General features: G+C 42.9%; 1 protein-coding gene across 4 annotated transcripts; it reads right to left on the bottom strand.

Annotated features, from left to right (window-relative positions):
* Positions 1–8,118: 8,118 nt before the first annotated feature.
* Positions 8,119–21,339, bottom strand: LOC118790839 (guanine nucleotide-binding protein G(I)/G(S)/G(O) subunit gamma-3-like). Of its 4 annotated transcripts, XM_036547926.1 has the most exons (4): positions 21,134–21,339; positions 17,272–17,333; positions 9,503–9,602; positions 8,119–8,385 (listed from the first exon to the last, which is right to left on the bottom strand). In XM_036547926.1, the coding sequence occupies exons 3-4, from the start codon at positions 9,599–9,601 to the stop codon at positions 8,257–8,259; spliced, it is 228 nt and encodes a 75-aa protein (XP_036403819.1). In that variant the 5' UTR covers position 9,602; positions 17,272–17,333; positions 21,134–21,339; the 3' UTR covers positions 8,119–8,256. The 4 variants fall into 4 exon arrangements, with proteins under 4 accessions (XP_036403819.1, XP_036403818.1, XP_036403820.1 ...); XM_036547925.1 differs by lacking the exon at positions 17,272–17,333; XM_036547927.1 differs by lacking the exons at positions 17,272–17,333; positions 21,134–21,339 and adding an exon at positions 10,241–10,960.
* Positions 21,340–21,425: the final 86 nt, after the last annotated feature.

Raw genomic sequence — 21,425 nt, 5'->3', positions numbered from 1 at the left:
TTGACTCTTTTATACCCATTGAATTTAGCGACTTTTCTTCTTTTATCAATTCATCTAATAACTCTACCAGCCAACTTGACCCCATACCAACCGGCTTCCTAAAACAGCTACTGCCTACAATTGGCACACCGCTATTAAATTTTATCAACGCCTCCCTTACATCTGGACACGTACCACAGTCCTTCAAAGTAGCAGTTATCAAGCCTATTCTGAAAAAGCCCAATCTTGATCCCAATGACCTGTCAAACTATAGGCCCATCTCGAACCTTCCATTTCTCTCAAAAATTCTGGAAAAAGCAGTATCAAAGAAACTCTGTGCATTTTTACACTCTAACAACATTTTTCAGTCTTGGTTTAGACCTCACCACAGTATGGAAACCGCTCTCCTGAAAGTGCTCAACGACCTTCTACTCTCCTGTGACAATGGCTGTATCTCTCTTCTTGTGCTCCTAGACCTAAGTACAGCCTTTGATACCATCGATCATCGTATCCACCTTGACCTTAACCTGGTTGGCATAAGCAGACAGGCTCCATCTTGGTTTAGGTCCTATCTATCAGAACGATATCAACGAATATGATATAGTAACAACGAATCTTCCGTTCGTTCCAGAGTAAGATATGGTATACCTCAAGGATCTGTGCTTGGGCCTCTGCTCTTCTCGTTATACATGTTGCCTCTTGGCAATATCATCCGTAAACATGACATTAGTTTCCACTGTTACATGGATGATACTCAGTTATACATATCAGTCAAACCCGATGACCCTCTGAATATATCAAACATGGAGGCCTGACTAACAGATGTAAAGAATTGGATGGCCCGAAATTTTCTCCTCCTTAACTCAGACAAAACCGAAATATTGGTCATTGGCCAAAATTCAATCAGGAGCAAGTTCACTCATTTTACACTGGACCTTGATGGTGTCTCCCTTGCCCTGAGTGCAGCCATCAAAGACCTTGGTGTTGTTATTGATCCTGAGCTCTCTTTTGAAACTCACATAACTAACACCTCTAGGACAGCCTTCTTCCATTTGAGAAATATACCCAAAATCAGGAAAATCATATCAATTAATGACGCTGAAAAATTAATCCACGCCTTTGTAACGTCCAGATTAGACTACTGTAATGCCCTCTTGTCAGGATGTGCAAATGTCTCATTAAAACCCCCATCAGCTGGTACAAAATGCAGCTGCTCGAATCTTAACTAAAACTAAACGCTTTGAGCACATTACCCCAGTTCTAGCTTCTCTCCATTGGCTACCTATTAAATACCAGATCGTTTCTAAAATACTCTTACTCACATTTAAGGCTTTAAATGGGCTTGCCCCTCCCTATCTTAAGGACCTTCTTCTCCCATACCTTCTGCAGAGAGCCCTTCGTTCCCAAAATGCGGGGCTTCTCATTGTTCCAAGAGTGGGCAAAACTACTATAGGCGGTAGAGCCTTTTCCTATCAAGCCTCTCTGCTGTGGAACAGCTTACCCACTGAGATTCGGGGAGCAGACTCTCTCTCCACCTTTAAGTCTAGGCTCAAAACATATCTATACAGTAAATCCTTCAGCTGAGGGACATGGCCTGGTGCTGGCGTGGATCATAGTCTCTGGTGGACTAAGTCGTCATTGCTGTCACTTTATCATGGACTCTGTGCCATGATCTGGTGTTGACTGCCTTAGGGTCACCCTCATGACTATGCCGGTCCCTTGCTTCCCGTCCTCCTAGGTATGCTGCCATAATGTTAGCCTGCCGGGGTTTTTTCCTTGTTGCACACTGGCACCTTTTTCCCTGCCCCTCCTCTCCTGCCTCTCTGTTCTACATCCCTGCCATTCTTATCATCCACTAATCACTGTTTTCTGTTTGCTTCCTATCCCTGCTCTGGGCTCCTGCCTGGAGCTGTAGTCCAAGTGTCTCATCCCAAACCAGACATCCTAGGAGACATTTTTATAATCACTCTGCTGTTAATTACCACTGTCTACCAATCTTAAATGTCTTAAAGTACATTGTACAACTTTAAGTTTTGTCTTTAACTATGTCTGCCCAGTGCCGGCCAGAAGCAGATGGGCTCCCCCTCTGAGCCGGGTTATGCTCAAGGTTTCTTCCTGTTAGGGAGTTTTTCCTCGCCACTGTTGCCTTCGGCATGCTCTCAGGGGGTCTCAGGCCTGGGGACAATGTAAAGCTGCTTTGTGATAACTTGTGTTGTAAAAAGCGCTATACAAATAAAAATGAACTGAATTGAATTGAATTGAATAGCAGTGGAAATTAATGCCATGCTTATGAATGATATTTCCAAGAGGGACCATGTATAACAAAAAGAGCAAAGGTCCAAGCACGGATCCTTGTGGTATTCCATGTCTTACTCTGGAGAGTTTGGAAAACGTATTGTTAATGAAGACAAAGTGATGTCGCTCTGACAGATAAGACCTGAACCAGGATAGAGCCTTTCCGCTTATGCCAATCAGGTTCTCAAGTGGGTCTAATAGAATAAGATGATCAATGGTTTCAAAGGCTGCACTTAGGTCTAGGACCACAAGTAGGGAGATACAGCCATTGTCTGTTGTAGGAGAGAAGTAGGTCATTAAGTACTTTTAGGAGATTTGAGATGGGCCTGTAGTTCAACAGGTCATTTGAGTCTAGAGTGGGCTTCTTCAGAATAGGCTTGATGACTGCTAATTTGAAGGACTGAGGTACATGTCCGAACGTAAGGGAGGCATTGATAAGATTTAATAATGGAGTGCCAATTTCAGATAGCAGCTGTTTTAAGAATCTTTATTTTTAGATGAATTAATTAGGAAGGAGAAGTCACTAAATTTAATGGGTGTGAAAGAGTCTAGGCATGTGGCTGGCCTATTGGACATTAACTGAGGCTGGACAGGCCAGGCTGGAGGCAGAATTAGAGGAGAGTTTTTGAATTGTGTCATGTATCTTTATGATTTTGCTGTCAAAAAATCCCAAGTAGTCCCAAGACAGAATCCAAAATACCATACGTCACAATGCTACACAAGAAGTATCAAATGCTAGAGGTATCAAGTGTTAGGGGGTGGAGATTGAAGTGAAACCGAGATGCAGTCTGAAGAGGTGGGTCTTCAGTCTGCGTGGGAAGATGCATTCCGCTGTCCTAACCTCTGTGGGGAGTTCATTCCACCATTGAGGGATGAACACAGACAGGGATTGTGTCTGAGAACAGTGATAACAGGAAGCCAATGAAGTGAGGTGAGGAGGGGAATAATTTGACTACGTTTAGGGAGATTATAGACAACAAACATATAACTCTAACTCTATTCCAACAGACAACATTACCAGCTCTGAACAATTGTTAAATCCCATTTCAATGTAATGGAATGGTTTCCTTGTTTAATAAGAGACAGACTTGAGAAAAAAAGGAATTTTACTGCACAGCTGGTCATGGGGACATCATGTACATTTACATTTAGGACCTTTGGCAGACGCTTTTATCCAAAGCGACTTACAAGTGAGGAACAGCAAGCAAGCTACGGTAGTGTAGGAGACCTTGGAGTAAGCTTTAAGTGCAACCTAAATAACTAAGCTAACTCAGCTAAATAAGTCACAGAGGTAAACGAGGTGAAAACACAAGGATAGATAGGCAGAAGAGGCAAAAAAGTAGTGACAGGAGAAAGAAGTGCGAGGCAGAAAGTGCGCAGAGATGGAATTGTGTTAGAGTTGTTAGAAGTTGTTAGGAGAGGAGGTGCTTTTGGAAGAGCTGGGTCTTCAAGAGGTTCTTGAAGATAGAGAGGGACGCCCCTGCTCTGATAACGTAAGGTAGCTTGTTCCACCAGCGGGGAACTACATATGAGAATAATCTGGACTGAGATTGCCTTGTGTGCAGGGATGGCAATGCTAGACGTTGTTCCTGGGAGGAACGTAACAGCTGAGAAGGAGAGTAAGCCTGTATGATTGAGCTCAGGTATGTCAGAGCAGACCCAGAGGTCACTGTGTTGGCAAGCATGAGAGACTTGAATTTGATATAGGCAGCCAAGGGTAGCCAATGGAGCTCAACGAGCAATGGGGTGACATGGGCCCTCTTGGGCTGATCGAAAACCAGACGCGCCGCTATGTTCTGAACCATTGGTAGTGGTTTCACCACACATGCTGGGAGGCCAGCTAGGAGGGCATTGCAATAGTCGAGGCGGGAGATAACCATGGCCTGTACCAGAAGCTGGGTAGCATATTGAGTCAGGTAGGGCCGGATTTTACGGATATTGTATAGTGCAAAGTGGCACGATTGAGAGACTGAGGCAACATGGTCCAAGAAGGACAATTGGTCATCAATCATGACACCCAGGTTTCTTGCAACCTTAGAAGGTTTGAGAGTATTTGAGGCAAGCTTTAAATTGATGCTGTGATGTATGGATGGCTTGGCTGGGATGACCAAGAGTTCCGTCTTAGAGAGGTTTAGCTGAAGGTGGTGTGCCTTCATCCATAGGGATATGTCTGCAAGACAATCCGTGATCCGCGTCAAGACTGTGGGGTCATCAGACAGTACCGATAGCAGAATGTTGTGGTTAACCATATCAAAGGCAGCTGATATAATATAGGCTTCATGAAATGTACATTGAAGATTGTTGGGTAGACTGCAGACCTCCTGCAGAGGTGTCACCTCCACTGGTGCCACAACAAATGGGTTTGAATCTAAAAGACCCAGAGGTTAACATGCAAAATAATCTTTGCCTGTCTATTCTCAGACTGAGTGTTGCTTCCTCTGTATAGCACACTTCCACACATTCCATCTTAAAATCCTTCCCAATCCTTTCCACATACGCAGACAAACTCTGCAGATGGAGGATTTCTCCCAATCTGGTACCACCGTGGCCTCGTCAGGGATGTTTTTATGCCATGCACGAATTATGTCTTGTTAAGGAAACACAGAATAGCGCGACCGTCAGCGAGCGCTGTTGTACGGCTGTAACTGCAATGAGGTGATCTTCTTACTTCTTTGTTTCGGTAAACATTCCACAAAGCAGAAATGCAGGTAGAGACGAAGAGCCAGGAACTTAAACTCAGCCATGTTCTGCTTTCTTTGCTTTGAGATGGTAGCCGAGGCAGTTAGCGATGTGATATCTGTCTGTTGCTGCGTCCGAAAGAGTATTTTGTACTTATAATTGAAAATGAATTTAGATAATCCGATATACTTTAACGCAAAATAAAATACTTTAATGACCATACTTGATCCACAGTGTGATACAATGTGCCTTTTACTTCCATCAGTTTATGTTCAAAAAAATAAATTATAATTATGTTTAGCCTGTTATTAATAATGTTACGTGTACCATGTAAAATGTTGATGCATGTTCATGTGTTAATGTTGATGTTCATGCAAAATAAAACCAATCATAAAACGAATGAAGAAACGGAAGGCCGAGAATTCTTGGACTTATACAGGCCAGAAGCAGTGTTTTGTTGGTATAAGTGCTCACAAAATCTTACCAAATCGAGGATAATGTCAACGTTGGGAAGCATATACTCATTAGATAATTGGTAATAGGGCCAGTAAATAATCAAGACTGCGTTCCAGTTACAAAATATGACAGTAAAAATTCTGACTCTAGGACATCACAATAAACCAGTCAACACTTGTGTGCTGGTTCTCAAGTCCCTTCCTATTTCAGTTTATAATGGTGTGATGTTGTTGTCAGCGCTACAGAAACGTTACAGTTTGCCTATTCCAGGACTCCTATGAATTATGGTATGGGAGTAGGACATAAGGGGGTGCAAAAAGGGGTGGAGTAAGGACCAAGCCGCAACCAAACATTAAAATACAGTCTGGCATGGATTTAAAACAAAACAATACAGATGCTTTTCACAATTATTCTGAGTGTACTTAATAAAGCTTAATTTCTGTCACAGTAATATAAAAGTATCATAATATAATGGTTTGAAGGTAATGGTTTAAATATATCTGGTAAATATATATGGTAAAAACGTCATCTATAAGCTATTGTGACATTATGTTTGACCTCAGCCCATAGACAACACCAACTTGCCTCTGATTGGTTCAGGGGCCCCTTTGTGACACCATTAAATTATTTAGTTGATGAGTGTCAGTCAATAATGTGATTTTCCTAACATGTAAAGGTAAATGATCAACTTATCCGCTCTGCTTCACTACATGTGTGCCATTACTTCTAGATATAGGAAAAAGCCTGTTTTTTAAAAGGCCATTTTGGGCCATTCTGGGCTGGAGGACTCCTTTTGCTGTTACTCATAGTTTGTACTAGAAGTTAGAAAGTTAGCTGGTAACTTCTCTGGCATCATTCCATACTATGGGTTTTGTCTCTCAACATATTCAGACTAGATTGGCTTAAATGGAACACCCAGGCCATTTAAGTGCAATTCACTTCATGCATTGAAAGTATAGCTTTCAATCATTGTTTGGAGCCACTCACAATGTGTAAATGTTGAGACACATACGCTGATGGCAGTTTGTTACCAAAAAAGGTAATATAAGGTTCAAACTAAAGTCAGTGATTTAATTTAATGTCTGATTGGTCATACATGATCTATGAGACAATTATTTTTTGGTTCAATGGCTTAATGGTAGTACCCTGTTACTGAGGGAGTTCAACTATACCTGGCCAGATATACACTGCAATTAATAAAGAGACATTGTGATTACAGGAGTATTTATTATCATATTTATACCCCCAAACATATGTTTTCCCAAAACCCTCCCCCTTTTCCAGTCCCATTCTTCATAAATTCACACTTCCTGCAGGGACCTGGGGTCTTCAGTTTCCATTTGGTAAAAAGATGTTTTAGTAAATTGAGACTATAGACCTCAAGGGATTGTATACATGTGTTTTTATGGAATGTTTGATTTTGTACGTTTATGTTTGTTAGTCAAGGGGTGTCTTATGTTGATAATTATCTCTTGCATTTCCCTCTTGCACTGAATAGCTGTCATGCTGTCCATTCCATTACTTGTTCAGTTTGTCAAGCCTAAATACTAGGGATGGTAAGATTCACTGATTCGCATCGGTGCACCGGCGTAAAAGTTCACGATGTGATTGCCCTGATTCAAAAAGTATGCACCGGATACAGTTTGGGATGAACTCGGCATAGTTTCTAACATCTTTGCATGGTTAAAATCCTATTTTATTTATATATATATATATATATATATATATATAGCCACAGGACCTCTACTAATAATTATTTATATATATATATATATATATATATATATATATGTATATAAATAATTATTAGTAGAGGTCCTGTGGCTGTATTATTTAGAAATGTGACCAATAATTTTATATTTAGATTGGTTCCTCCTCTCTAAACTGTTTCTCAAGCGCGCTCTCTCATCTCCACCGCTGTCAGTGGCCAATTCGTGTCATGTCTCTTGGCCAAGTCTCGCGCGAGTTGGAGGCGTATCCGGGCGAGTCATAGATTATCATGGAGGAAGAAGAGCTACACGTTCCACAGAATTGCTACAAATCAAATGTTTGGCGACACTTCGGATTTTTCAAGAGAAACGGACAATTTGAAAAGACGCATGCAATTTACAAAATATGCCGTGCAGCTATTAAGTACACAGGCAGCACGACTAGTTTACTGAGTTACTGAGTTGCAGTACTAGAGAAACAAATATGTGAAGTAAAAAGCACTTTTTAGTTAATTTATGATTTGCTGTCTGCTTAACAACCAAAGAAATAAAATCAAACTGTCTGTACCATATTGAATTGCATAGCATCATATTCTTTTGCATCGCATCATATCGCGTTGAATCAAATGGTGTCGGATCGCACTGCATGGCAACAGGGGTGAATCATATCGTATCGCATTAGTAGTTGCTTCATATGTATCTTTAATGTGTCGGATCGTTGCATCGAGATGCGTATCGCATCGGCCTCAGTGATGGAGATGCACATCCCCACTAAATACAATCAATTTCTACGCTAAGTGAACCAGCTATGATCTATCTAAAACATACATACAGGAGTATTAGGTTTGTACCATTGAAAAACAGTTGGCAAAAGAAATCAGAAAAGAAGTACATTTGGCAAAATTATGTTGAACCTTTGTGTATATAAATATTAAAGTTGCAAATAATTACACAAACTGTGTGCCAGTACCCCTTCCCTTCCCTCTTCCTCCCACTTTTTTTTATTTTTATTTTTCTGTGCTTGAATGGCCAAACTGCCCCAACCCCCCACCCGGTGTGCATGTCTGCTGTCCATTCGTCTGTCTATCCGTCAGTGTTTTGATGTGTCTGTAGATGTGCACGTTGAAGTGCCCATCGCTCAAAGCAGAGTGCAGAAAAATTTCTTCTCTCGGAAGGGGTTTTCGGACGTGGGAACTGGCGTGATGAGCGGGTCTTCACAGGCATGGGCATCGCAATATGCCATCAAGTCTGCTGCTGCCTTTGACACCTGGAGACCGGACGAAAATGGAAGAAAGTGCTGAGTGATGAGACAGAAAAAAAGCTGAGGCACTCTGAACAATATTCACTTTAACGGTGTGAGGTTGTGGTTCTGGCATCGTGTTCTTGATTTCAGGATATTAGGTCACTGAGAGAGACATTATTGAGAATATTACGTTATTTGCTTTAAAAAAAAAATAGACATCAAAACTGCATGTTTTGTTTTGCCTTGTCTTTTCTGTAATCCTGGGAAGAATTTGGTCCAAATGTACTTGAAGATTATAAATTACACTGGGGGCAATCTCTTCATGACAGTTGGTGTCTCTTCTGCTTTCTCCAGACTTCTCACACCCTGGCATGGTGTGAAATCACCACCATGGCAGTATTGGGCATACCACTTTTAATAAACACTGAAGAATAAACCCTTACAAAAGCTGTTTAAAAATTCTGATTGTAAGAATCAATCTGCTTGTATGAGACACTTTAGAGTCACTCACAGCACGTAATATGGTACTCAGTTGAATATAATTATGAAAAATCTGTAGCATTTCAATAAGTGAATTTCAATTAGTGTATTAGTGTATTTCTTATCTTGTGCTAACCAAAAAAGCTGTTATGTTAAAAAATGTTAAGCTGAATGCCTGGATACCAGTCTGTTCCATGTCTGAGGACTTTCCCTAAGGAGAATCCTTTTTCTACTGTTTAAAACATAAACATCCATTTAAACGCTTCATTCAGAACTCCAGAAGAATCAAATGCTTTCAAGAATCAAATTGTCCTGGACAGACATTATCCTTATATGGAGAGTGCACTGCATTCTCATTGTTTTGAAAAATGCATCTTTTCACCAGTGTCAAACTTGTGAAGATCAGTTATGGTGTTCAGCAATAACCTAAGGTGGCAATTATTGGATTTAATGTCTCAAACTCTTGGCATGTTTATCTTTATCTTTATGAAATTCTAAGTAACTCAATCGCCATAGGAGTGAAGGATGACTGCCTGTTGAAATGTGACAGGAGAAAGATTTTGCACAAACTTGGAACGTGATTCAGTGGCAAAAACAGAGAGTAACATAGCGACCCAGGACCATGGACCTCACACCAGATCTGCCGGTCCTTGTCCTTCACCTTGATCCTGCACATGCTGGCTTCAATCTTCAGCTGCTCCACTAGCTTCCTGGCCTGGCCCACACTCATGGTGCTGTTCACAGGGGTATCACCTTTCATCCTGACACAGGAAGAGACACACAGGAAATATGAGCATAAAATGCACCCCAGCAAGAACAGTCCATTCAGCCTAGCTAGGCTTGTCATTCTGCCTGTAGTCTAAGGTGCATCTGACACTGTCAGTCCAAGTCTTGAAGACTTCAAAGGTTTGTACTTACATGCCAAGACTTGCTGAGCCATTCCATGCAAGAGGGACTGGGAGATTGCCTACCCCAAATTTAACAATCAGGTTTTTAGTGTGAGCTGCAGTTTTAGGGTAAATGTTGGGACATTCTTCTGTTTTTCTCTGACCTCATTAGTGAGTTACCCAATAGCACAAAAACAGTGATTGCTACTGTAGCACTCCCACAGATAGCCTGGCTCGCTAGTCCCTCTACATATAGGGGAGAAATGCAAGTGGGATGCACATCTCTACCATTTAGGCAACCAGTGAGAATATAAGGTTTGATTACCTGTAATAATACAACTGTCTCATATAACATAAACAGCACAAACAGAATTAAATGTGAAACTGAAACACAGAATTTTATTAACAAATGACCTCGCTATCTGAGGCTAACACTTAGCAGAGTTCACCGAGAGTTCAACCCCACTGAATAAACAATTCAATTGACAATGGTGAAAACAAAATACTATTACCCGGCCGGGGTTTGACCAGTCACAGTTCGAGGGAGGAAAAACGTTGGCACGCTTAGTTGGCGCTCAAAAAAAACCACAGTAACCGGGTGAGATGCAATGGTAGGCTACTCACGAAGACTCATAAACAGCACCGTCGGTGTTCACGATGAATGCCAAAGTTTCCAACGATGACGCAGGTTGCAGGTCCACTCAGGTACAGTTCTGCTGAATCAGACGAGTTTGTCCTCTTCTCCCGAACAAAGCTGTTTCCAGCAATAGCCGGCGTAGCACATCTCCTGCTAGCCAGCTTGGCTGATCTCTGCTAGCTAGCTTACGCGTTAGCTCGCCAGCCAGTACTTGCATTCTGTCATTCGAGTCTAGCCGATCCCTGTGATCTCCCAGTCTTTCGGTTCGTGCCGCATAAACCACGCTTAACACAATAGCATTTCTCTTAATACGGAGAAGAAAAAAATAAAATGCACATATACAAATCTGCATCAGCGAACCACTTTAATTAACCGTGTCTGTTCTAATCCCCTGGTAGCTCTGATCTGCACGCCAGCCATCCCTTTTTTTTCCAAGAGCTCTTATTGGCTGGAGCTCCCAGTAAAGAGTGTAGAAATAAAAGTCCATTAATTCAACCTACAGACAACAAACCTGTCCCATATGATTAAGTACATATTATTCAGGATTATCCAAATGAAAATATTACATTCATTTCAAACCAGCACTACCCTTTACTTTAACCATGAACAACCATAAACTTATTAGAAACAGTAGAATCCCCCCACCCTACACTCTCCCCCCACCAAAAAAGTTATGTCCTCATAACAAGGGGGAAAAGAAAATCAATTAACTCCACTGTCACACACACAAAAACCTGGGGGGTGAGAACTCTTTGTATTCTCTTGTAACTAGTGAGTAGCATGTCTAGCTGTGGGTGTACCTATCCACATGAACAGTGTAGACTAGGCACTAAAGTGGACTCTCCAAGTGTATCATAAGTAAATCTCTTTGGGGCTGTTTTGAGTCTGTTAGGCCTTCCATAGCTACTATTCTCTTGACCAGTCTCTGGTCTGGTTCTTGTCTCCTCTGTATGTCTTTCAGAGGATCCGCGTTCCATGTCATTAGTGGGTTCCACAGACCTGACATAATCTTTTAAATCATCAGACAGTTGCAAAGTAGCACCTCTAGTGTCAGGGTCTTCAAAGGCCTCATTTATAGATCTTTCTGCTATGTCCCCATCATTCTCTGGGAATAACAACTCCAAATCCAGGCAGGAAGATCCTGAGAGGACATCAGTGTCCTGCAGAGTCTTGGGATCTCTGGAAGACAAATAAATCCATGTCCCATCTTCATTATCTTCACTCTCTGAACCCTCTGTGTTCCTGTGCATCACTAAATTCCGTTGTTTTATCTGTCATCTGCCCACTCATCTTACAATCCAAATCCTGACCCTTCTTATTTGCTTTCTGTCTTTGCAAGGTTCTTCTCAGGTCCTCTTTCCTGAGGTTGACCTCAGGCTGTAGTCACAGTCTTTCCACAATTGGCAGGAGGTGATGCAGATGAAGAATTTTGACAGGTCCATCTCCATCTTCTGGCTTCAAGCAAAAAACAGGCAAATTGGGCATCTGGCTTTCAACAATGTAGGCACTGCGCTCCAGCGGTCTGCCAACTTATATTTACCTCGAAGCCCAAGGTTCTTTATAAGTACTCCATCACCTGGGGCAAGATGAGAGTAATGGATCTTTTGGTCATCTCTTTTTGTTTCCATCATTCTTCTTTCCAGCAGTAGCCTCTGCTAGCTTGTAGGCCGCTTTCAATTCCCTTCTCATATTTTTGACATCCTTCTGGTATGACGTAACTGTGGAGCCATCAGTGGACATACCAAAACATGTCCCTAACATGTCCAGCAGGGTCCTGTTAAACCGTTCTGGCTGAGGGTCACCCTGGGGATGATAGGGACTAGTTCTTGATTTTTCCACCCCCAGCATATCCAACAACTCATGAATGAGCTGAGACTCAAAATCTCTGCCCTGGTCAGAGTGCACACGCTTGGGTAGCCTATAGTGGACAAAGTATTTCTCCCACAACACCTTAGCAACAGTGGCTGCCTTTTGGTCCTTGGTGGGAAAGGCTTGTGCCTATCTTGTGTAATGGTCTGTAATGACCAAGAAATTGCAGGTGTTGCTGGAGTCAGGCTCTATAGATAGAAAATCCATACACAGTAAGTCCATTGGCCCACTACTGCTCACATGGGACAAGGGTACCACTCTCTTTGGCAGAGTCTTCCTTTGTACACAGCAGGCACAAGTCTGACAGTATTTCTCCACATCCTTCCGCCAGTAGAATCGATCTCTAATGAACCCATAGGTCTTTACAAAGCCTAAGTGTCCCGAGTACTAGCTGATGAAATTTCTGAGGCAACAATAACTGTCTCCTCGGCTTATTTGATATCTGAGTGTGTTGGTAGATCACCCCATCCTCCATCCTTAATCTTTCTCATTCTCTCATTAGCAGTGGGATGTCCCTATGTGTCTTCCTGTCAACTTTATCAGCAGCTCCCTGCTGAAAGGCTCTCAACAGTTCACCCAAGCATGGATCTTCCTGCTGGGAAATGGACAGGTCAGAAAAGCTCATCCTAGGAATCGACGTGGTGTTCAGAGAGGCAAGGTGGCAGTATGCAGCTGGAATTGCTTTAATAGAGCTGCCCAAACAGCTCACAATTTGGTTGCTGGAGCAATGCAGTTTGTCTGACCCTGACAGCTGACATACGGCTTTCACACCAGAAGGTAAGATGCTTATCCAGTCCTCACTCACGGCTGTACTCAGGTGAGGATGCCAAGACAGAGCATCTGCATCAGTGTATTGTCTCCCTGGTCTGTACCTGAGACTGAAATCATAAGCAGACAGGGCCGCCAGCCACATATGCCCAGCAGCGTCCAGCTTGGCTGCTGTCAAGATATAAGTCAGGGGATTGTTGTCAGTCTGTACCTCGAACTTAGCACCATAGAGATAATCATGTAGCTTATCCACAACAGCCCATTTTAATGCCAAAAATTCAAGCTTGTGTACTGTGTAGTTCTTTTCATGTGGTGTTAAACCTCTACTGACATAAGCTACTGGACGCAATCCCTGACCTTGGTCCTGATACAGCACACCCCCTATACCTTCAAAGCTAGCATCAACATGAAGGACATAAGGCTGTTGGGGATCAGCAAAAGCCAATACTGGAGCTTGGGTAAGTCTGGCTTTCAGTTCTTCAAAGGCAACCTCACACCTCTTGTCCCATTGGCTTCCAAAGGGCTCGGCTGGCTTAAAGTGGACCTTCCCGGAGTGGTCACCCCTAACTTTCTTCTTTGCCTTTCTAGTAGAGCAGCACCCATGCAAGAGTTGGTTTAGCGGATAAGACACTTTGAAAAAAATCTCGGACAAATCTCCGATAATACCCACAGAATCCTAAGAACAAACGGAGTTCTGACAGAGTCTGGGGTCGCAGCCATGAAATCACAGCTTCCAACTTAGATGGATCAGTGGAAATGCCATTTTGAAACATGACGTGTCCAACATAGCTGAATGAAGTTTGACAAAACTTGCATTTGTCCAAGGATAACTTGAGTCCTTCCTCTTTCAGGCGGTCAAGTACCTTGAGGAGCCGTTCCTCGTGTTCTTCTAGAGTCCTACCAAAAACGATAAGGTCATCCAGATACACAAAGACCTCTAGTAAGTTCATGTCCCCCACTGTCTTTTCCGTAATGCGCTGAAACGTCGCAGGAGCTCCAGACACACCCTGAGGCATTTGTTCAAACTGAAAGAACCCCATGGGACAGATAAAAGCTGTCTTTTCCTTATGAGCTTCGCACAGTGGGATCTGATAATATCCACTCCGAAGATCTAATACACTAAACCACCTGCTTCCACTCAGACAAGCGAGCGCATCTTCCATTGGTGGAACTGTGTATTGATTTGGAATTGTGCGCCAATTAAGAGTCCTGTAATCTACACACATCTGAATCTGTCCATTCTTTTTCCTCACTACCACAATGGGCAAGGCATATGGACTCCGTGACTCAGCAATGATGTCAGCATCTTTCAGCTTTTCCAGATGTTGCCTTACATCCTCAATGTCAGCTGGGGAAAGCCATCAAGAGTCCTCTGTCAGTCTAATTCTGTGTTGGCCACTCTTAGCACAACCCACATCAAATTCATGGCAAGAGAAAACATCCTTTTGTCCAGCATCTTTTGGGCCAGCCTGTTTTTCCACTCCTCAGAAATGGGGGAGTCACCAAAGTCAAAAGAATCTAGAGTAATCTGACTTTTAGTACTGCTCTCACTTTGGGAAGTACCGGCTGATATGACTTCCACTGGATAAATAGAGGTGATGGGCATGCCCTGCTTTAAAGTGACAGAACGCATAGACACATTTCTGACAATGACTACAACCCTCCTTGACTGCAAAACAGTATCAGTCTGTACTTCTGGCCTCACACGTATCTCCTCTGGGAAACGTAATTCTTCGGGATAATCTACCAGCAGCATTTTAGTTGACAGAGTTAAAGGCTCGGTGTTCAAAAACCACACTGTGCCTCGGCTTGAATTTTCCAACTGATCAGCAATCGTTTCCATGACCTTTTCATATGCGTCTTTCATTACAGGATGAACTGCTAAAGTGCTGAGGAAATCTTCCCCTACCTTTTCTTTGCAAGATTCCACCAACTTTTTCACCACTGAAGTGTTGGTTCCCACTAAAATAGAAACCTCGCCCTTCATAACTGGGTCTGGACACACCAGCACAAGTGCATCAATTGTCTCAGTTACTCCAGTGACAGATCCCAGAAACTCAAGCCTGAGAGACAAACAGCCATCATAAGGATACTGTTGGGAGCTTAGGCCCTATATCTCTAAATTCTCAATTGGCACTAATGGCAAATGTTTCAGGTACTTTTCATAAAAGGATCGATACAGCAAAGTAACTTGTGACCCACTATCAAGTAAAGCTTTAGCATAGATGCCCTCTATCTGAATGGGAAGTACAGAGCTAGGCCCTACTAATCCCAATGGGAGTGCAGCTTTCCTTTCTCTTAGTGGGTTGCACTTGGTGGAGCGTGTCATCCCCGGGGCCTCAGGCCGTTCCTCTACTGAGCCCCGGGGCAGTTTCCCACCGGGCGTTTCATTTTGATGAGATGTTGGTTCACTTTCCTCAGGTTTTCTTCATTCCTACATTCATGCTTAAAATGGCCACCTTCTCCACATTTATAACAGAAGTTGCTTGTTCCACCCCCGCTCTATCTGGTGCAACTCTCTCCGCAGTGGCAGCCAAGCTGTGCATCTTGGGAATGTCGGGCGTTGTCGGAACAACAGCTGCAGATAATAATCGAGTCGCCTTCCTTTTCAAGTCCTTGACTTCTTTCCTTAGCATTTCAACTTCAGAATCAGCTGCTTCAGATTTGACAGAGGGCACTGATGACAAAGCTACATTAGCTTTAGCAGGTTTTCTGTTGTAGACCATATTCTCTTCTTCTCTCACCTCTTTCAACAGCTCGGTGAAGGAAGGTGGTTTGTGCAGCTTGTGTGTCATTCTCAAACGAAGTGCTACCATGTCAGCAGGAAGAGCTCCTTGAATGATTTGCTGAATGGCGATTCATGTCAGAATATTCAATGCCACCCTTTCACAGTATAATGTGGAGCATCCAGTTTGAGTATATATGTGGAGAGGTTTTCTCTTTCTTGAAACGTGTTTTTAAACCTCACTAACAAATAAAACGCACTCTCAGTGGTACCAAATGCTGTTTCCAGGGCACTGAGTAGTCACTAGAGGTAGCTGAGGGGTTCCCAATCTTGACAAACCTCACAATATCAGCAGCAGGGCCCCTAAGACACTCCACTAGCCTCTGTTTCTTCACACTATCAGAACACTGCCACTCTGCCAAAATATGTGCAGTCTGATCCGCCCAGACCTCATACTCGTCCTCGCCACTGGGCGTGGGCGTCACGCCTGAGAATATGCGTAGCTTCCTGACACCTTGTGTTTCAACTGATGGGGCAATGTGGGGCAATGTGGCATTTCTGAACTAGTGAATTAATCACATCCACTAACTCAGTATTGAGTGTGAGGGCTGGAGAGGCTATAGTTTGTATGTCAGCTAGTGATTTTCCCTCTTGGTGAAGAAAAGAAAGTAGCTTAGTGTGGAAATTATCACCCCCATTGTCATCAAGTAAGGGAGCTGTATCACTAACTAACACGCATGGAACATGGACCGACTTCGTCTGGTATCCCTACCATGGCTGGGAGATCAATTTCAGATGTCTTTCTAGTAGTTTCAACTAAAATGAACTGTTGCTTGCCTGTCACATCACTGCGTCGATCACACACTTTTGTCTTCCCAATCCCCTTGACAGTATCTAGCACTTTGTACACAATTGTAGTGTCTTGAGAAACATTCCTTATCACAATAGCATTCTCAAGAGCAGCATGTTCCTCATTGCACCAAGAAATGATCTCATTTACATCCATACTGCCCAAATAACTGAGACTGTGTCAATATTTGGTACAAAAAAATTGCTTGTATGTGCATACACCTATGCTAGCTAAGCACTACAGAATATTTTCATCAGCACACTGATACAAAATAAGACGTTGTGTACTTCCCCAAAATGTACCAGGAGAAGAAGAAAAATAAAATGAAATCAGCTTGAAATCAGTTTGTAAATAACAAATAATCCAACCCCGGACAAGAGCCCCCACAAATGTAGCACTCACACAGATAGCCTGGCTCGCTAGTCCCTCTACATATAGGGGAGAAATGCAAGTGGGATGCACATCTCTACCATTTAGGCAACCAGTGAGAATATAAGGTTTGATTACCTGTAATAATACAACTGTCTCATATAACATAAACAGCACAAACAGAATTAAATGTGAAACTGAAACACAGAATTTTATTAACAAATGACCTCGCTATCTGAGGCTAACACTTAGCAGAGTTCACCGAGAGTTCAACCCCACTGAATAAACAATTCAATTGACAATGGTGAAAACAAAATACTATTACCCGGCCGGGGTTTGACCAGTCACAGTTCGAGGGAGGAAAAACGTTGGCGCGCTTCGTTGGAGCTAAAAAAAAAAACAACAACACAGTAACCGGGTGAGTTGCAGTGGTAGGCTACTCACAAAGACTCATAAACAGCACCGTCGGTGTTCACGATGAATGCCAAAGTCTCCAACGACGACGCAGGTTGCAGGTCCACTCGAGTACAGTTGAATCAGACGAGTTTGTCCCCTTCTCCCGAACAAAGCTTTTTCCAGCAATAGCCGGCGTGGCACGTCTCCTGCTAGCCAGCATTCAAACACAACTGATCTCTGCTAGCTAGTTTACGCGTTAGCTCGCCAACCAGTACTTCCATTCTATCATTCGAGAGTAGCCGATCCTCGCGATCTCCCGTCTTTCGGTTAGTGCCGCATAAACCACGCTTAACACAGTAGCGTTTCTCTTAATACGGAGAAGAAAAAAATAAAATGCACATATACAAATCTGCGAACCACTTTCATTAACCGATTCTGTTTTCATCCAGAGCTCTTATCAGTGTTGCCAACTACTTTCAATGTAAAGTACCTAAAGTCTAATCGAAAAGTCGCTAGATGACGTCATGCTCTAATTAACATATTTGTGACGCCATCGCGTTGTATTTGCATTCCGCCTAGTGTCGGATGGTGTCAGCTTTTTAAATCTGGTTGCTTCTCTCCTACTCTCTGTGCTCACATATACGGTATTTTAATACAGCCGAATTCCCAATAAAGCTGTTCTCATTTACATATTTTTCTGTTGTCAGACAACGGGACGAGTATGAAATAGTGACTGAAACGCGGCCCATTAAGACTTCATGTTAACCAGCAGTCACCTCCAAGCCATTTCCAAGCTGCTGCTCTGCACTGTTAAAATTCTGATTTTATAACCCCGACGTCGTCTGACAAAATCACCACACACATAATTTAAAGACAACGGCTACGCTGTGATTTCGGCTATATTTACATGTAAAATGATCTCTCAGAGAGGAAGTTAGAAGCGATAGAATATCTTATTTTTTCTCTCACACAGCGCACGACCTCCATATGATAGTGAGTGATAAGACAGTGATAACGGTCAAAACGATCAAATTAAATCGTTCAAATTAAAACAAAGGAGGAGCAAACAATACATGATTAGTGATAGGCCCTTGGCAACACTGTTTGCACATGCGCAGCTCATTCACGTCTATGTCAGCTGCCGTGCTGAATGTGCTGCTCCATCTCTTTGCCGCTCACTGAACAGAGTAGACGCAGAGAGGGGTGTGTCTCTCGCTCGCGGGGCAGTACTGGCGACTCTCTTCTATGGAAAGTAGCTAAGGTCCAAAAAGTCGCTAGATTTGGTTTAGGTCAGGGGTGTCCAAACCTCTCCTGGAGGGCCACTTGTCCTGCGTGTTTTAGATCTCTCCCTGCTCCAACACAGCTGATTCAAATGATCAACTCGTTATGAACTCCTGAAGCTGCTGAATAACAAACTGATCATTTGAATCGGCTGTGTTGGAGCAGGGAGAGATCTAAAGCATGCAGGACAAGTGGCCCTCCAGGAGAGGTTTGGATACCCCTGGTTTAGGTGCTTTTTTGGGAAAAAAAGTCGCTAAAGGGGTCTGAAAAGTCGCTAAATCTAGCGACAAAGTCAGTAAGTTGGCAACAGTGGCTCTTATTGGCTGGAGCTCCCAGTTCAAAGTGTAGAAATAAAAGTCCATTAATTCAACCCAGACAGCAACAAACCTGTCCCATACGATTAAGTACATATTATTCAGGATTATCCAAATGAAAATATTACATTCATTTCGAACCAGCATTACCCTTTACTTTAACCATGAACAACCATGAACTTTTTAGAAACAGCAGAAATCCCCCCACCCTACACTACCTACACCCATACCACCCCACTGACTTGCTCCTGTCAGCTCTGGCTTTGTCCCACGAACTAGACCTGATGCCAAACAGAACACTGAGACTCTGATCCCTATTGATCTCTGATTGGTTTAAATTGCAGCGCTTTCCTTGAGGGTATCACAGGTAGTAGTTAGATTGTTTCAGTTAACATGAGCAATGCTATCTGTGGTACTTGCACTGTGCAATTTTCATTCAGTTTTCAGTTTGTACCTGGTAATGTTCTCTGAACCTGTATTTATGACTCTGCAAATCCATGTGGATACAGGTGTCTGCCCAATAAAATATAGGGTTGCTGTTTTCTGCATTCATTTTACCTGTATATTTTTGCAACACCCATGATGCAAACTTCTCGTGATGCATACATGTCCTGTCCTATGGGCTTTTTGTATTTGGTACAGATCCCTCTATTCAGCAGGGTATTTTGTTACATCTCTCTTAAAGATGACATTTTTAATGCTGGGTCAGTTTACATTTACATTTATTCATTTAGCAGACGCTTTTATCCAAAGCAACTTACATAGGTTACAGTTGTTTTACAATATTATCCATTTATACAGCTGGATATTTACTGAGGCAATTGTGGGTTAAGTACCTTGCCCAAGGGTACAGCAGCAGCGGCCCAGCGGGGATCGAACCTGCAACCTTTCGGTTACGAGTCCTGCTCCTTAACCACTATGCTACACTGCCGCCGCAGTTTGACTTGATCAGGAGATGGTAACAGGAAACATAAAATTATTGGCAGAGGTTCCTAGAAAAAAAAAATTCAGTCATGTCCTGCCATTCATGCCCTTTGCTGTTTGAAACCATGGTGTATGATGTGAGACAGTTGGAGGAAAGTGCCACATAAATCAATACATTTTTATTCAAACTAAACAATCAAATATACCACAGTGGGTAGAATTACAACAAAATATTTCAATTCCACCATTAGATCTGCTAATGACGAACACAGCGTACATGATTTGTGAACTTGAACAGCCAAATTGTAATTAATTTTGTTACAAAATATATATCAAGGTAAACTGTGAGTGGCTTCCTGTCTGACCATCACACACATGCGCTTCAGGATCCAGTGTTCTTGCATCATGTTTCCTCCTCCTATTTCCCTGCGGAAAGTTCCTGTATTGGTGTCACTTTCCCTTCCTGCTAAAAGCACTCTGTCCTAGAAAACCTCACTTCACAGAGATATAAAAGTAGAAATGTGTGTTTACGCTCCACAGGGACCTAGTGGACATTATTTACATGTCCTTTGGTCCACATTTCTCCATTTTAGCGCTCTTTCGAATGGATTGTATGTTCCATTATGTGTACCTGACAGACAACACATGTAGTAGTAATCACTGATTCACAACAATGTACAGTGAGGGTTGAATGTGTTATTACACGTTCATAATATTTCACCTGCATAGATGTCCAATGTAGTCAATAATCAAAATATAAACAGAATCTGCAGTGATGTGCAAATCTGTCATTCTTAAAGCAACAGTACAGCGTTAAAGGGTCAGTTCTAGTTTTAAAACACCTTTTTATTTGCAAGATGACAACCTCTGTACATGGTAACTGTGGAGACATACTGTCAGCCTCATACCTTCAGTCATTTTCGTGCTCACCCAACTGATATACCCCAAAGCACACAGGGCGAAATGCACAGATGAACCACACACACAGACACACACACCCTCTGTGTGTGCAAATTACAAACGAGTCAATCGGAAGAGGGGGCAGAAGTGAAAAGGGATGAAATAGATTAGGATGGGTAATGAAAGAGAGCAAGTGAGCACTTGCCGAGATGGCGAGATGTAGGAACTGAAGAAATGGAGGGATGGACAGAGAAAGAGGCAGCGGGGGAGAGGCAGACCAACAGAGGTGTGATGGCTGCACTTGTCTCCGTCCACAGGCCTGCCTTTGTCTGCTGCTCTCTCTGTCTTCCATCCCTCTCTTTCTTCTCTTACCCTTGCTGTCTTCCTCTCCTGGTGCGTTCTCTCCCTCACTCCTCTTCTTGGTCTCCGGCAGTCTCGCTGTCTCGGCGTCAGAGGTGTCAGTGTGGCCAGACCCCACCCTCAGACAGCATCGGTGTAACACCATTCAGTATACAGTATCCAGCACACTGCAGCTCCACAGTGTAATGCAGAGTCTCAATCAAACGCGAGTCTCCCCTCTGGTGGTTAGTGGAATGTGCCAAGGAAGAGGATGTCGGGCTATGCTGGATTCAGTTTCTTCTGTGGGTTGGGCTGGGGTGTACCA

Source organism: Megalops cyprinoides, chromosome 16, assembly GCF_013368585.1.
Source record: "Megalops cyprinoides isolate fMegCyp1 chromosome 16, fMegCyp1.pri, whole genome shotgun sequence".
NCBI classification, from domain to species: Eukaryota; Metazoa; Chordata; class Actinopteri; order Elopiformes; family Megalopidae; genus Megalops; species Megalops cyprinoides.
The sequence above is the reverse complement of the archived record's forward strand: the minus strand, read 5'-3'. Positions and strand labels throughout refer to the sequence as shown.

Excerpts from the sequence above, each read along its gene's own strand:
- LOC118790839 (XM_036547924.1), bottom strand. The coding sequence starts at position 9,688 with ATGACAAGCCTAGCTAGGCTGAATGGACTGTTCTTGCTGGGGTGCATT. Across the intron at positions 8,386-9,502 it reads CCAGCATGTGCAGGATCAAG|GTGTCAAAGGCAGCAGCAGA; the intron begins GTGAAGGACAAG and ends TCCGGTCTCCAG.